Source organism: Bacillus rossius, chromosome 16, assembly GCF_032445375.1.
Source record: "Bacillus rossius redtenbacheri isolate Brsri chromosome 16, Brsri_v3, whole genome shotgun sequence".
Taxonomy (NCBI): domain Eukaryota; kingdom Metazoa; phylum Arthropoda; class Insecta; order Phasmatodea; family Bacillidae; genus Bacillus; species Bacillus rossius.
This window is the reverse complement of record NC_086343.1, coordinates 18,946,976-18,963,966: the sequence shown is the minus strand read 5'-3', so window position 1 is coordinate 18,963,966 and position 16,991 is coordinate 18,946,976. Positions and strand designations below refer to the sequence as shown.

The following is a 16,991-nucleotide window of genomic DNA, read 5'->3' as shown; positions in this document are numbered from 1 at the left end:
CCAAAAATATCCAACATTTTCAGTTTTTAGGAAACAAATTCCGCCAAAAAGTTTTAAATAAATAATTTCAGAATGAAAAAACCCTAAACAGTCTTACATTTAAATTTCGAAATGCTTCAAAATATATTTGCCTAAGAAAAAACGGATATTCCTAAAAGTGGATTAAATTTGAAAGCATGATCAACTAAAAGGAAAGGCATTTGGAAGCACAATCAACAAAAAAACTTAATGCAAGTAGTTTTTATTCCTGCCAACAGATGGCGCCACATATTGTGTTGAGATAAATAATATTTATTTTTTATGTGGGATGCGGGATGCACACTCATGATCGCAAGAGAAGGATGGCTTCGATATACATCAAGGAGAAGGAAGTTCGTCTTTCATGATAAGTGTTTCTCAGCTGTCTCAAGGCATAGTAATATACTCAGCAATGTATCTGATTTCGTTTGAATTTGACATGATAAAAAATATTGTAAATTCTTATTTGGGAATAGGAACTCGCCAGTCAAACGAGAAACTGTGAATACAATTTCATGCACGGATTGTTTTCTCAGAAATAATCTGAAGCACATTGAAAGCACCTTTGTAATCGCTTAGATTATATATGTTACAAGGAGGTATATGCATAAAACATACATAAATATGCTAGGCATATTATAATATAAAATATGTAAGCATACTAATACATCTACATGTATTCACTGACCTGGCATTTCAAGACTTCTCTTGGTTTTCTCTGAGTGCTCCTTATTTTTACGTCTCCTATAAAATCAGGAAACTAGGAAGGAAGTAATAAATTCAAATTTCATGATGTTTATTGCAAATAGTATAGAATCGCGTATTATTTCCAGTACATAGTAGCAAAATACTTGTTCGAATGCAAATACAGTTATGAAATACAATGGCTGTCCTGAAAATCATTAAATATACTCACTTTTACACAGAATAATGATGGTTTTATATTTTATAAACAATTTTTTTAGTAAAATAATGGTTTACAAATTTAATAATATTTCACCAGGCGTTTTGGCAAGTAAAACAATTATTAATTGTACTTTTGTTGTAGGCCCTATAATGCACTTCATAACATAATTGTCACGCTAGCAATTAAATAGCCCTATTCGATCAAATAATTTTTGCCAAATAAGGCTGCTAGCCATACGTCTAAGGTCGTTGAAGAGACATAAATCAAACATAATATAAATAGACTTTAAACATTGCTAACGCAAACTTCAAATATAATAATTTCTTATGAAAGTTAACAAGTGCACATGGTTCACTAGTTCAACAACGTCGCATATTTTCTTAGATGGAAGAACATTTAATAGGCCATGTTTTTTTTATTTGTTTTTTTAAGTGTAACATACAGAAGGAAACCATTCCAGAATTCGTTTCTAGACAGTAATCCTGCAAATGGTTCGGAATTTTTCGTTCCTTCCTTCCTCGTAAATAGAAACGGCTCCAATAATAAGTGTCGTGATGGGACGTGGAACATCCTGTACAACGAAAGTTCGAGACACGTCCGGGCGGAACGTTCCGGAATGTTCTTCGGCGTTCTGGACCGCGCTGTTCCGGAATGTTCTTCTGCGTTCTGGACCGCGCTGTTCCGGAATGTTCTTCTGCGTTCCGGACCGCGCTCCGAGGGCAGAAAGCTCTTCGTCCTTCGTCAGACAACGGTTATCCTCATGGTCTCCTCGGGCGTGGACGGGCTGTCGGGGCGGGAGGGGGCGGTCCGCACTGCCGCCGCCGCCTCCACGCGCGGTGACGTCACCTCCGGGGAAGAGGACGGCGAGCCGGGCGGGGGGCGGCTCTTGTCGGCGGCGAGGCCTCGCAGCACCAGCCTGCAACCAGGCGAGCGACATGGTTCGTCCCAGTGGCGTAGCCGGGATTAGTGTATGGAGGGGTGTTAAGAAGCATGGCCCCCCTCCCCCCGTATTAAAGCGGGTGGTCCGGGGGTCCACCCCTGGGAAAATTTGGATTTTAAGGTGTAAAATAGTGCTAGTTTAGCAGTTTTCGGTACTTAAATTTAAATATTGTTTATGGTCAAAGTTTTATTAATTTTAATATGAAATTTGTTTAAGTGATGAATAAGAAATTTAAATAAATATTTGGTGCTAGGGGGGGGGGGGGTGTTGAACCCCTAACCCTCCTCCCCCCGGCTATGCCCCTGGTCCGTCCCACGTCTACGTGCGGGGCAAGCGCGGCTCCAGATGGAAGGGCGCAGGGGGCGACAGCCCCTTCCGAGCCCAAATTTTACTTCTTATTTCTCTGTAGGGGATATTAATGCTAACTTAAATACTTTCGTTAATGTGCTAAACTCTTCTTTCAATCATAATTTGTACGAAAAATACTAAACTTCGGTATTTGAGACCAATATATTTTGTGAATATACCAAGGGCAATGTCATGATTATTAACTGCATCCTCCTGTTGTGTGAGAGCCCTGCCCGAGAAGTCTTCCTGGAGCCGCCATTGGTCCGGCGCGTCCATGAATTACCTGAGGCGTGACTGGGAAAGGGGTCGAGCCAATTGTCACTTAATTTTTTCCCCCGCAAGATAAAAGTGTAAAATCGCAAGAAAACTGGGTTAAATTAAGTGACACATGTTCCCCCCACTAAAATATGGCTGAATCCTACACGATAATATTCATCGCGGTTATGCGAACGCCAAAATGTCACCCTCGGGACCACACATGAATTAGAATGAATATTCTTTTACGAATTTTGGTAGTTCCTATTTAAGTATTTTATTTTTCGATTTTGTTAATGTGATTCTAGATTACGTTGTCTTTAACACTAGTCTTAAATAAAAATAATTAAGCAAATTATGATTTTTTAAAATAAATCCAACGTAATCAAGCATAGATTAACATATATTTACACTAAAAATTCGCATTTTGAAATATCTCACGTTTGATTGGTTGGGAAGGGGATCGATCCAAATCTCACGACATCTCACCAAGGGTGGGAAAGGGGGGGGGGGGGTGTTTCGAAAAGTCGCCAAAATCGCCTCACGGAATTAATGGAAAAAAATAAATTAAAACATGATAGAATAAAAATGTTTCATTTTTACTTTGACATTACAATTCGTGTATATGTTGGCATACCTATTCTTCCAGGAAAAAATAAATATGAAGTTATATTCGTAAGGATATTTCTTGAATCAATTATAAAATGCGTACAATAGACCGTCGTAAGTCACTATAGTACTATTCGATGTTTTTTCATAGACGCAGTTCGTCTCTTACCGTGAAGGTAAGCTAGAACAATTCTTGCTGTAACATTGTCTGCGGCACCTGGATTTAAGACCACTGCTATGTTATATATCTCTTATTACTTGGTATACTCTCAGATTAAGAAACGTTAAAGATACTCGAATACCTCCAAACTGAGCCTGGAACTTCTTTACCCAGTCTGATTTTCCCTTGAACTTGTCATATAGTATGGCAATTGTCGGAAAAGTATTTTTACTGTATAACACACTAAGGGATGATTTTGCTTCCTTATCATTATGTAGTCAAGTAAAATGGTTTTCGAAGAGTTTTCGCAAAGTACGTGTGAACTCACCCCCGCAGAGGTGACTCCGCCATTTGGGGCTTATCCTCGGAAGAAAGGTCGCCAACTCTGCAAAATAAATCTGTATTTTATTTGTTTATCAAAAATGACAAAAATACAAAATAACTAAAAATAACAATTCAAAATATTATATAAATTAATAAACCTGAATAAAAATTCTTTTAAAAAATGAAAACACATTTGTAAATTAATTTCTGCCAAACTAAAAATGAGTCATGTTTGCAACTCTCAAAACGAAAAAAATATATTATTTTGTTTCAGAATTTAAAAAAAATATTAAAAATACATACTATTACTTAATATAAAATGATTTATGTAAGAGAAAGTTTTTAAAATATACTAAAAACATAATAATCTTAGCTTTAATAACAAAATTATAGTTAAAGGAAATATGCCAGTGAAAAATTAACTACCTTACATAATAGATTTAAGACTGGCCTTGGTTTAAATATCAGTATCAACTTTAGTTGAACGATCACTATAAATTATGAAATTATTAAATTTCTAATACTAGCTAAACTAAACTTTTTTTTTTCAGTGTGCACCAAGGTATTGTACATTTTTTACAACACATGACTACGGTCACGTTTGCAAAAAAATAAAATGCATTTTTTTCTCGAGATGATACTATGTATTTATTAAGAAAATGGGAGCACATTAATGTTTTAATGTATTGTTTAAAACCAGCGGTTCCCAAACGGTGGGTCGCGGAAAGGTTACAGGTGGGTCGCGACTCGATCCTAAAACTATCAGAAACCATCGAATGAACCATCAAAAAATATAAGAAAAATCGAAACAAATAGAATTTTGTGCAAACACTTATCTGTTGTTAAATAAATAACTGTTTTGCTACAACCATTTTCAAATCAGAACACAAATTGTTTATCAATAATCAATCGGTAGCTTAAAAGAGCATATATACAGGATAATTATAAAGTCTGTGAAACATTTCATAAAATCGGTACAGCGAAATGGAAAAGAATAACGTAACAAATTATATACCACGTGAAAGAACAACACTCACATTTTTTTTTGAATGTAGCGCCAAAAAGCTATTTTAAAAAAACAACCGATAGGGGCGCTAGTGCATGTAGTTGCTGAAAATGGCTGCGAAACAGGTAGAGAAAACCTTTTGTGTGCTTGAATACGCCCGTAGCGAATCGGTTGTGAGTGTCCAAAGAGCTTTCCGTGGCAAGTTTAACAAAACACCACCAGTTTACAATAGCATAATGAAGTGGTACAAGAAATTCGAGGAAGACGGCTGTTTGTGCGACTCAAAACGGTCGAGTCTGCTAGGCGTGTTACAACAGACAGTGGATTGTGTGCAGGACGTGATGGTGCGGAGTCCCAAGAAGTCAACTTATCGGGCTAGTGCAGAATTGAACATCCCTCAGCCAACAGTGTGGAAAATTCTTCGTAAGCGATTAAGAGTGAAGCCGTACAAATTGCAGCTTCTGCAAGCCATCAGCCACGATGACAAATTGCTCCGACTGCAGTTCGGCATTGTCATGCAGAACCGTCTTGAAAACGATGAATTTGCAAGCAAATTAATATTCAGTGATGAGGCCACTTTTCATCTCTCAGGAAGAGTCAACCAACACAACACACGCATATGGGGGACAGAGATACCACATGCAACTCTCGAACACGTCCGAGATTCGACTAAAGTTAACGTGTTCTGTGCCATGTCAAACAAGACAGTTTATGGCCCCTTCTTCTTCGCTGAGAGAACTGTCACTGGTATCACCTACATCGACATGCTGCAATTGTGGCTTATGCCACAACTTGAAGCTGATAGCAGGGACTTCATCTTCCAACAAGATGGTGCTCCACCTCATTAGCACAATGTGGTACGAGATTATCTGAATGAGACGTTGCCACATCGCTGGATGGGCCGTGGGGCGGCCGCTGACCAAGTGCTACTCCCGTGGCCACCACGATCACCAGACTTGACACCTTGCGATTTTTTCTTGTGGGGATACATCAATGATAGTGTTTATGTTCCACCTCTACCACAGAACCTTGACGAATTGAGACATCGCATCGTAGCAGCTGCTCTTACCATCACTCCTGATATTCTTGATCGGGTATGGGCAGAATTGGACTATCGATTAGATGTGTGTCGTGTGACGCAAGGTGGACACATAGAACATTTATAACTAGTGGGGGAAAAAAAAAACTTTGAGAGTTTTTCTTTCACGTGGTATATAATTTGTTACATAATTCTTAGCCATTTCACTGTACCTATTTTTTGAAATGTTTCACGGACTTTATAATTAGCCTGTATATCTATGCTCTTAATATATATATATTTGATGGTAAATTATATATACACAAGGAAGGGATACGATACAATGAGGTTTTATACTCCACCATGGACCGATAGACCGTGGAGGTATCCCTATGAGGAAAGGTGGGTCGCCAGCTGATGAAGTTTGGGAACCACTGGTCCAAACCATGTAAAAGATAAAATGAAATTGTGTTATTGTGCTTGTTGTTGTGCGCAGTGTGAGCTGGGAAGAAGTCACGCAGGAGGACGGGAGCGTCCGACGCGGGGAACCACACACAACTTAGAACAGTCATAACTTAGAAACCTCGAAAAAAAATCCACGTAACTTAGAAGTGTCATCAGTTAGAACGATCATAACTTAGAACAGGCATAACTTAGAAACCTCGCAAAAATCCACGTAACTTAGAACTGTCATAAGTTAGAACGATCATAACTTAGAAACACATAACTTGGAAACACAACGTAGGAACACACAACAACGTCATAACTTAGAACCATCACAACTTAGAAACACACAATTTAGAACTGTCATAACTTAGAAACACGCAACGCAGAACCACACAACTTAGAACCATCACAACTTAGAAACACAACTTAGAACTTTCATAACTTAGAAACACGCAACGCAGAACCCCACAACTTAGAAACTTCATAACTTAGAACCATCACAACTTAGAACCACTCAACTTAGAACAGGTATGACTTAGAAGATTCTATCTCGTGTGTTTGTAAGCTGGGACGACAGGGGACGGGAGCGGACGGGAGCGGACTGACCTCGGCGGGCAGCAGCTGACGCAGTCCCGCCAGCCCCAGCGCCGGCCGAACTCCTCGCCGTCCTGCAGGCTCTGCGGCAGGTGCTGGTGCAGCGTCTCGGGCAGCAGCAGGCTGCAGGCTCCGCCGGCCACCAGCAGCGCTCCCATCACCGTCAGCGGCAGCGCCAGCATGTCCTCGCCCTCGCCGGCACAACGCGACAACTTAGCTCCTCATCTTCCCATAGACACACACACACACTGAGCACCGCCTCGATTGCAAAACAGATCCCACGAGTGCCCGAGTACAGTATCCAAGTGGTTCCAAAGCCCACTCTCATCTCGGAGGTCCCATCACGTCAAGGGCCGCTTGCAGAGTCAGGTGAGTCAAGTCCGAGAAAAAACTTGCAACCATCGAGCCACCGACTTCAGAACTACAGCCCGACAACTCAGTAATTGACCTTTGTACGTTTCTGTTCCGCGCAGCTCCTCCCTCCCTGACTTACAACCCCTCGTTTTTTTTCTCCTTACCTAAGTTAAAACTAAGTGTGTAAGGGAGGGGTCTAGGTAGGGAAGACTAAGTGCGTCTCAGGACAAACCCTATACCGCTATAAACATGCGGGTTTTTAACCACGCAGAAAAGGTCGCGTGCATCATGTGCTATGAGGGGATTGGCCAGCCATGGCAGACGTTTTCGCCCACTAACTCCCCTCACTCTTAATTCTAGACTAAAACTATATAAGTTGGGCCCAGGTAAAACCTCCATAGACAGAGGGAAAACCCTGGGCACATACATGCGGGATGCAAAGGTCATGCATTATTACAAGCAGGTGGATTACAGGAATAGAAGGATGGTCCTGGAAGAAGAGTGGGGCGTGGTAGAAGTTCTCCCTAACTTCCACCCCTCCTACCCCTCCGAATCGTCTGCAGGTAGGGGAGGGCCAGTCCTCCCTCAAGGACAACTTACACGAACGCACTTCCTCATCTCATCTCGCAAACAAACACGCACTGAGCACTGCCTGAATTTCAAAACAGATCCCACGAGTGCCCGAGTCAAAATCCAAGTGATTCCAAAGCCCACTCTCATCTCGGAGGTCCCATCACATTACGTGGGTGCCTCCCATTTCAGGTCAAGATTTTATATTCACAGTAATTACAGATAAACTTGCGGACTTTTTTCAACTGTGTAACTTTCACGAAATGAAAAAAATATATATACAGCGCATACTTTTTTGTGTGATTAGCTGCCAAAGGTACATTTTCAACGTTTTTGTGTTGTACGAATAAGGAGAATTTCATTTATTGCAGAACTGAAACTTTTTAGGTTTAACTGCAATGCTACCGGCTACTTCAAGAAATGGGTTGGAATTTCTTTCAGGAAATATTAATTAATTTTTACCTGGCATTTGAAAATTCTCAAATTTGTGACGATTTTGACAGCCAAGAAACATGAAATACGTTTTTGTGATATAAATGCAAACCATATCATGAAGTAGCCAGTGACATTGCAGTTAAAACTAAAAAGTTTCAGTTCTGCAATAAATATAAAATCGTGACCTGAAATGGGAGGCATCCTCTTAAGCCTCTTTGAACACCCGTGTGACATAAATGAAAACCCTACAAACATAATACTTGCTGATGGCTTACTTTACGTAGTTACAATTTGGAATACACCCGCCTCTCAAAAGTAATGCTCTAATTCGTTCCAGGAAAAAAAAGGCGCTGATAAAAACAGCAGTAAAAAAAAGTTTTCTTTTTGTTTTCCCCATAAGAGTGTATGTTAAACAAAATAGTTTGTTTTACAATCAGGCAAGTGTCCCTGATGACTTCCAATTTTAATCAAGACACTCAATACATTCAGGCCCCGATTTCAAGGGGCAGGTAATATTTAGCCACCTACCCTTTCCTTCACATGTCCATCCCAAAACATCATTAAATTACACAAATTCAAGGAACACGATGCAACGAAGGTTTTTAAAAGACATAGGTTGTTTGTAGTTTTTTTTCTCATTTAAATTTAATAAATTTTGTTGCTGTTTAATACGGCTGTTATAACTACCGAAATAAAACATAGGTACTGTGTATTGTTAAACATTTTTTTTTTAAATATGTTTCCACAATATTTCTTTTAAGGCCTAATATTTTAAAGCGCGCTGCAATAGTTGGTACAAACTAGCATTTCCCCTTGACATTAATTTTGAAAATAAAATCATTACCGTACGTTAAATACTTTTTTTCCCGTCCCTTAATTTTTTGTCCTATTTTTTTCGCACATGGTATTCTCCCGCCTCTCATAAACTGGCACTCTGGTAAATGCCCGTTTGGCGCATGTGTAAATCGGGGCCTGGATACACTGAAACACTATTTTCTTCTGAAACACTGCAGCAATGTCTCTAAAACGTTGCAGGAACGTATCATAAATTTTGCGATGTCTCCAAAACATTGCAGGAACCTCATCATAAACTTTGCGAAGTTTCCGAAACATTGCAGGAACGTATCAGAAAATTTGTGATGTCTCCGAAACATTGCAAGGAACGTTATCAGAAACTTTGTTATGTCGCTGAAACATTGTAAGGAACGTATCAGAAAACAAATTGTGATGTCTTCGAAACATTGCAAGGAACGTATCAGAAACCAATTTGTGATGTTTCCGAAACATTGCAAGGAACGTTATCAGAAATTTGTGATGTCTCCGAAACATTGCAGGAACGTTATCAGAAACTTTGCGATGTCTCCGAAACATTGCCGGAACGTATCAGAAACTTTGCAAAATCTACGAAACATTGCAAGGAACGTATCAGAAATCAATTTGTGATGTTTCTGAAACATTGCAGGAACATATCAGAAACTTTGCGATGTCTCCAAAACATTGCAGGAACCTCATAATAAACTTTGCGAAGTTTCCGAAACATTGCAGGAACGTATCAGAAACCAATTTGTGATGTTTCTGAAACATTACAGGAACGTATCAGAAACTTTGTGATGTTTCAGAAACATTGCAAGGAACGTATCAGAAATGTTGCAAAGTCACCGAAACATTGCAGGAACGTATCAGAAAACGAATTGTGATGTTTCCGAAACATTTCAAGGAACGTATCAGAAACTCTGCAAAGTCTCCGAAACATTGCAAGGAACATATCAGAAACTCTGTGACGTCTCTGAAACTTTCCAAGGAACGTATGGGAGAGACGCGGGAATGAACGCGGGGAGAGAGAGAGAGAGAGAGAGAGAGAGAGAGAGAGAGAGAGAGAGAGAGAGTCACCAGGTAGTTGACGAGCGGGATGAAGACGGGCCCCAGCATGCCCACCACGGAGCTGACGCTCATGCCCAGGCCGCGCACCACGGTGGGGTACAGTTCGGAGGCCAGCAGGGGCAGCACCACGAAGGACGACGATATGCCCATCTTGCCCACGCAGTACAGCGCCAGCGTCACGCTAGAGTCTGCGCACAGCAGCGGCCCGGGAAGCCTTCATTTCACAGACGAGAGAGACACGCCCGAAGTTCATGCTCGCTTTTTATTCCCGTTCCATATCATTGTATAAACCGGTGTGGCATTACATTTCGCGGTCGATTAGGATAGGTTAGCTACATCATAAATACTTTAAAACATTGTGGATGGTTGGTTAGATTAGGTAAGTAAGTATAGCTACATTAAAAAATACTGTAAAATCATTTTGTGGTTGCTTAGCAAATAACTTTTTAATATGTAGCCATCTCGGGGCTGGGAAAACCGTTTACATGATTTCACAGTAGGTCTTTAATGTAGCTGTCCTAACCAAATCAAACGTCCACGATGTTTTAAAGTATTTATGATGTAGCTAACCTAACCTAATTGACCATTTAGTTATCATGAGTTACAATGAACAAAAAAAAAACCGAAGATGCACGATCGGGAGTTTGACTCTCTCGTCTGTGAAAAGAAGGCTTCCCTCAGCGGCACAGCAAACACGCTCTTTCTCTCGTCTGGATCTGTGCCTGAGCACTTCTAACCGAGAGTTACACAGATTATGATCACCGAGGTCAGAGGGTAATAACGCTGACCTAACCACCCAACCGGCCTTTCATATTATTTACGATAACCTTAATGTGCGAAAACCTACTTTCTCAGAAAAAAAAATTAACTAGATTTTTTTTACGTGATAACGTCTTATGCCTATATCGATGTACGCCGGTTGCACGCACGAAAAATTGTCACGTTCCGCCTGAGCCGAGCGTACAACAACCGGCCAACCACCGTGCGGGAAAATCTTCTATAATATCAAACAGGTTAAGGTGGGCTTTTTAACTAATTGTTTGTGATTATATTTAAAAAAATATTTAAATTAAATTTGCAATAACTGTAAATAATATTTGAAAATTAAAAAGTATGCAAATTTTCATCATTGTTTTCTTATGACGTTATCACGTAAAATTATCGTCCGTAAACTTACTTTACAGACAACCCCCTTTTTTTTTGGGGGGGGGGGGGGGAGAGATTTTAATTATTCAACAACGAATATTCTTATTATCTATCCAACTGACCTACCTAAACCAACCTTCATTTTAATTTTAAAAAACCTTGGACTTGCAAAGGCCTCACTCCCTAGCAAAATTTATGAAAACTAATTTTCATTAGAATTATTCTAATATCGTGTTTTAGGACGTACCTTATTATTGGGTAGATTTCAAAGAAATACTACCTATTGTAGACGTTACCATGGTGTAACTTTAGGGAAATTTTTATCTAGCTATTCGTTTCATTGTCTATAGACCCCAAAACCATCGTCAATACAAAAGTTTATATATTATATCACAAATTTGTGAGGGTAACCCCCCCCCCCCCCATAATCCTACAAATATGAGTTTTTCAGAGCATTGGGAAATTAAATTTTTTATTTATAAACGATATGAAAAAAAAATGGCTGCGTGTAATTACGTACGCGTGTTAGAAGTTATACTGAGGCGGATGGCACGCTTCAACACTTGTGTTTTCATTTCAATATCTACTAGTTTTAGTAATTTACTTTCTTTGCTTGTGCTGATTTGATTCTCAAAAATATTGTCATTTTTAACGGAAATATTTTTGAAGTTACACTTCTAATGCGACTTCCAACAAGGTTGCGCTAGACGTTTAACGCTACCATGGAGAATAACGCTACCATGGAGAATTATTTGCATGCAATTAAAAACTTTTTTTAATGACGCCATTTTGTATTTTTTTTATAATTTTTATTAAACAGAGTAGGGGTGCTACCAACGAAGGAACGGCGTACCGGAAGTGTACGAGAAGTGTGCGCGTGGGTGTGCCACACTGTGCTGGGACTCGTACCAGAATTACGGTGCGTTTTTTTTTTGGATGCGCGAGTGGCGCGCATTGAGCATGCGCGGCGCCCGGGTGTGGAACTGATCGTCGGAGCCACGAAACAGTCTACTTTGTGACGCCTGAGGATGTGCATATGTCGGAGAGTGGGGCGCTCGACGCCCTCGTGGGCCGGCACATCTAGTAGCGCAGAGAGACTGCAAGACCGCCTGGACTCTGGCCGCAACACTTCAACTGCCACAAGTAAGTTCCGCCCAGTAGTTTAGCCTCAGTGGTGACGGGATAGCTTCCTGAATTTTAAGTTTTGTTTGGAAGAAGTGCCCTTTCCAGTTCGCTAGTGACGAGGCATATGACTAACTTTGTTCGATGCGGCACTTTTATTTTTCCTTCGGGAAACTATATTATAACTATTCGGCCAGTTTTTCACACTCCCGCAACTACTTAATTTCAGTTTTGGAACTAGTGTTAAAGCGTGACGTCTGTTACGTTTCCGCGCGCCTCCAACACGAGGCAGTTCCACGGCAAGCGGTGCGCGGGAGTGCGCGCCCAGGGTAACCTAGCCGCGCGCACTGAACTGCGAGCGTGCAGTGTAATCCCTCCGGTAGCCGCCTGCGTGTCTGCAGTGGCGTGGGGGAGTGACAGGCTCGCTACACTAGGCCTGCACCACCACAATTGCTGCGAACATTAGTTTGGACTTTTTGATATATTTGTTCACTAGAACTGTTGCTTCAGATTTCATCCCGGACCTGTCTGCTCAAATCATTTAAGTTTTGGAGCAATCTTCAATGAACTTGCCATCACAATATTTTCGTTCACGAGTCGTGCATAGACGCGATCGCACAGTTCAGACCAGTGTTAGATTGGAGGCACACTCAAATCATAGACTTAACAGAGACTGTACATTTAGTCGCTAGCTTATTATTAATTTTTGAAATTTTAATATTTATACACATGTGTAAATTTGCTCTACGACTAATTACGTCAATAAATTCAGTAAGAAGTCAAAACAGATTATTGCACTCTGAATGGTCTTAACTTTGCCCTCTGTTATTATTTGTCCCCCTATTCACTCTGCAGTTTACTACAGTTTTTTTTATAATTTAAACGGATTTAACTATTTGAACGTTAGTTAAATTTTATGTGTTGAAACCCTGAAGGAAGGAAACGGGGAGGGGGTTACAATTCTTGGTGTTATAAGAAACTAACTTTCATTTTGCATGCAAATAATTAATAGAAATAAAATAATAAAATGACTGGAGTATTATTAAACGTACGGTTGGTAAAGTGTAAATTCAATCATATTATAAAATTAAAATAAATAGCTTATAAACACAATTTCTATCATTAATATTCACAATAATAAACGTTTTTAATGATATGGTATAAGATTTAAAAGCACATATAGGCCTATAATTTTTAATTGTTTGTAGATTTTTTGAATGTAGCCTTTTTTCATCCTTAAGCTCATCTTTTTTTTAATAACGCGTCTAAGTAAGTATAACTTAAAAATTAATAAATATCTACGAATAATTTAAAACTCCACGCAACACGATTACATGCTATTAGTTCATGATAGGGGGTTGACACAAAAATTGGCCCTTACGGTTTTAATGAGTACATATTAAATTTTACAAAACAGTTTGTAAACAAATATATTTCATTAATTTACGTATCCTACTATGACTTCACCCACCCTCCCATACTGCGATGTCACTAACACATTCGTACCAAGAATGATCTTATCCATCTACCTACCACCATTATGGAAGGAAAAGTTACACTGGAACCCTGCCACATTAAAAGTGGCAGCGCACTGGAAGTGTGATCCTGCCCACTCAATATTACCAAAGGCAATTCATAACATGCGATATGATGTATAAAAATAAGCTCTTAAGTAGGTTTAAAAAAAAAAAGATTTATTAAATAGAATAGGGGCACCACCAACGCAGGAATGACGTACCGTAAGTGTACGAGAAGTGTGTGCGTGGGTGTGCCACCCTGTGCTGGGACTCGTACCAGAATTCCGGTAGGTTTTTTTTTTTGGGATGCGCGAGTGGCGTGCCTTGCGCATGGGCGGCGCCCGAGTGTGGAGCTGATCGTCAGTTATTAAGTTTCTTTAATTGTTTTTTTATAGCGTGGTTTAGAATATTTAGTGTTAACCTGATAAATTTTACTTTTTGTAATGTTAAAAAAAAACATGAAAGTATTGTAATCTGGCCTAATGCTGAATTTTGTTCGTGTATACATAAATATATCAATAAAAATGAAAAAAATAAAAACCTAAAAATAAATAAGCATTAGATAGATTTAAACAAATGGCCTTTTTATAGTATGCCTATAATACGTTATACTTCAGGTAGCTCTATGTGTATCGTATGCGCTAATTTTTTTATTCTTTTCATTTTTGTATTTATATGTTAATTCAATTTTTTATTTAAATGTATTTTGTAACAATTTTTTTTCTATGTGTACCCAGTTAGTAAATATGTATATGGTTAAGTGTAAGACAAGGCGGTACGCCGTAACTACGCCACCTAAAATAAGGCAATAGGTAAATAAATAAATTTAAAAAAATTGGTTGTCTGTTAAGTCGGTTTACGGACGACAGTTTAACGTGACAATGTCATAACAAAACATTGATGAAATGATTGCATACTTTTATGAATAAAATTGAATCATTTTTATTGAATTATCACAATTTTGTATGGATACAAAGAAGGAGTGAAATTAAATCTACAATTTAATTGATGAATTTACTTTCATTTGCACTCATTAATTCCAAATACGTTCATTAATTTAACGAAGAGATTATTTCAACTATAACTTTTTTATACGTGTTCGCTATTTAAAATTCTTCCAATCTGTGTTATTCTGTTAAGGATATAGGACGATGATAGGAAAAGTAGGAAACGAACGGGAGTGTTTCAAAGTTTAACGTGCCTCGGAAAAAAAAGTCAAATCGATGGGTTCGTTCCGATCGAGCGGAAGAGAGAGAGAGACAGATGCGGCGCAAGCATACGATGAGCGTAACGGGTCAATGAGCGTAACGGGACACAACGTAACGGGACACAACGTAACGGGACACAGCGTAACGGGACACTTTTTCGTGCGTGCAGACGGCTTTCATAGATTTGTTAGACGTTGTCACGTCAAAAAATTAATGACTGAATAAAGATAGGGGTCGAAGGCGAGGACTGTACCGCTCTGCGAGAGCAGCGTGGCCAGGCAGGCGACTCCGCCCACGGCCATGGACACGCACAGCGTCCAGCGCCGCCCCCAGCAGTCCATGGCGGGCCACAGGAACACGTAGGTGGGCAGCTCCACGGCGCCCGCCAGGAAGAAGTTGAGGAACTCGTCGCCGCCCAGCGCCGGCGCGTAGTACGACAGCCCCACGTACACGCTCGTGTTCGTGAACCTGCGACCGGCCCGGGGGGCCTCTTTAGCTCTCGGGCACGACCTTTGAATACATATACACTGTACGGAAGTCGCGAGTTGATAGGATTTACTCTAGGTTTTTTTTTCAGGAGCGTATGATGAGCAGCTTGGGGAACTTCACCGCTGCCGTAACGCCCTGTATCGTCTTAGGTTGTCATTTACACGTTAGAGCGCTGCACTGTCACCCGCTGTCGTTCCCCCGCACCCCCCCACCCATCATTCACTGCAGCTCAAGGTCGTTCAACCGAGGGAGGGGGAAGGGGTGTTTGAAGAGTTCGACACTTGTCCACTAGGGACCACCGCAAGTCGATGCCCCTAGAGATGGTGGCGATTGCGGCGGTTGAATTAACCAACTACCTCAAAACCGTATTAGAATGTTTAACCTGGGCTGGCGACTTCTATACAGTATATATATATTCAAAGGCACGACAGAGTTCGCAAAGACAAAGTGAAACTTTTAATGAATATATACATAGGCCTGTATACATTTAAAAATTTCGGTCTGCTAATTAAATTATTCAACAGTCGAGGTAGCTGCTCCGGCGGCGAATTCTAGCGGCGGGTACCGGAACTACGTGTGTTTCGCGTCCAGAAATGTAGTTTTAAAAAAACATAATTTGCGTACAATTTTCTCGCTCGGCATTTTTTTTTTTTTTTTTTTAATAATTCCACTTTTAATTTCGTGTCTGAGTTTGCTCGTTTACGCTGAAGTGGGACACGTGACAGACGCTACCTTGGATTGGAAAAAAAAAAGGGGGGGGGGTCGTTTCCCCCCTCCCCTGTCCTTCGCTCCGATAGCTTTGTCTCGCTGCTTCCAGCTCGGCGTGTCGCCACTTCACACGCGTCTGGTGACTGGTTTTTTTTTGTCGATGAAACAATGAGCCGCTAGTCACACATAATACAAAACAAATAAAATCGGAGTATAGAATTATTAGGTATTGAATTTTTTTCTGCTAGAATTTTATATGCCACATTGAAATCGAACTAAACTAATTTTTTTTTTTTTTCCTTTTTGTACGAAAACTTAAGATTCTTTCAACGATTATCTAGAAATTTAAAAAAAATTAAAAATGGAACTTAAGTTTTAATTATCTATTTATTTCATTGTGATATCTCAAACTATTCCGTAGATAATGAAGATAATTATTTACCAATATAAAAGAGAAATTGTATAATTAATTCCACTACTGTAAACATATGATTAATGTGTGTACTTTTTTTAAAAAAAAATCAGAACAGAAATATTCACGCAAAATTACATTTGTATAACTACTAAATAGTGTTCACAATAGCACTGAGTTCAGATTCTTAACCGGGAATTTATAATTTGTGTCTTCCTAGTACCTCCAATATTTAGTTATTTGTCAAACTTTCCCTGAATAGCTTTCCAGTATTAACTGTGCACATTGATAAGCATAAAAAGAAAATACAGTTAAATTAATTAATATTCATTATATTTTTCATGGTTAAAAAAATACTTGAATGAAACATTTATTAAAATATAAAATAAATGTATGCGCCAATTTTCATAAGAAATACTTAGTATTATATAAAAAAATGTTTCAAATATTACTGTACAAAGTTACAATATGTTACTTGTAGTATACAAACTATTTCTTTTAAAATGATTTCCAAACGAAACTT

At 39.5% G+C, this 16,991-nt stretch overlaps 1 protein-coding gene across 1 annotated transcript in view; it reads right to left on the bottom strand.

Annotated features, from left to right (window-relative positions):
• Nucleotides 1-1,320: 1,320 nt before the first annotated feature.
• LOC134540319 (beta-alanine transporter) overlaps nt 1,321-16,991 on the bottom strand; it is a 203,210-nt gene continuing 187,539 nt past the window's right edge. The window contains exons 7-11 of the mRNA XM_063382981.1: nt 15,113-15,327; nt 9,876-10,054; nt 6,639-6,817; nt 3,566-3,622; nt 1,321-1,841 (exon numbers count right to left, since the gene is read on the bottom strand). Of these exons, the coding sequence (XP_063239051.1) occupies nt 1,667-1,841; nt 3,566-3,622; nt 6,639-6,817; nt 9,876-10,054; nt 15,113-15,327 (805 nt within the window). The 3' untranslated portion in view covers nt 1,321-1,666. The remainder of the gene's footprint in view (nt 1,842-3,565; nt 3,623-6,638; nt 6,818-9,875; nt 10,055-15,112; nt 15,328-16,991) is intronic.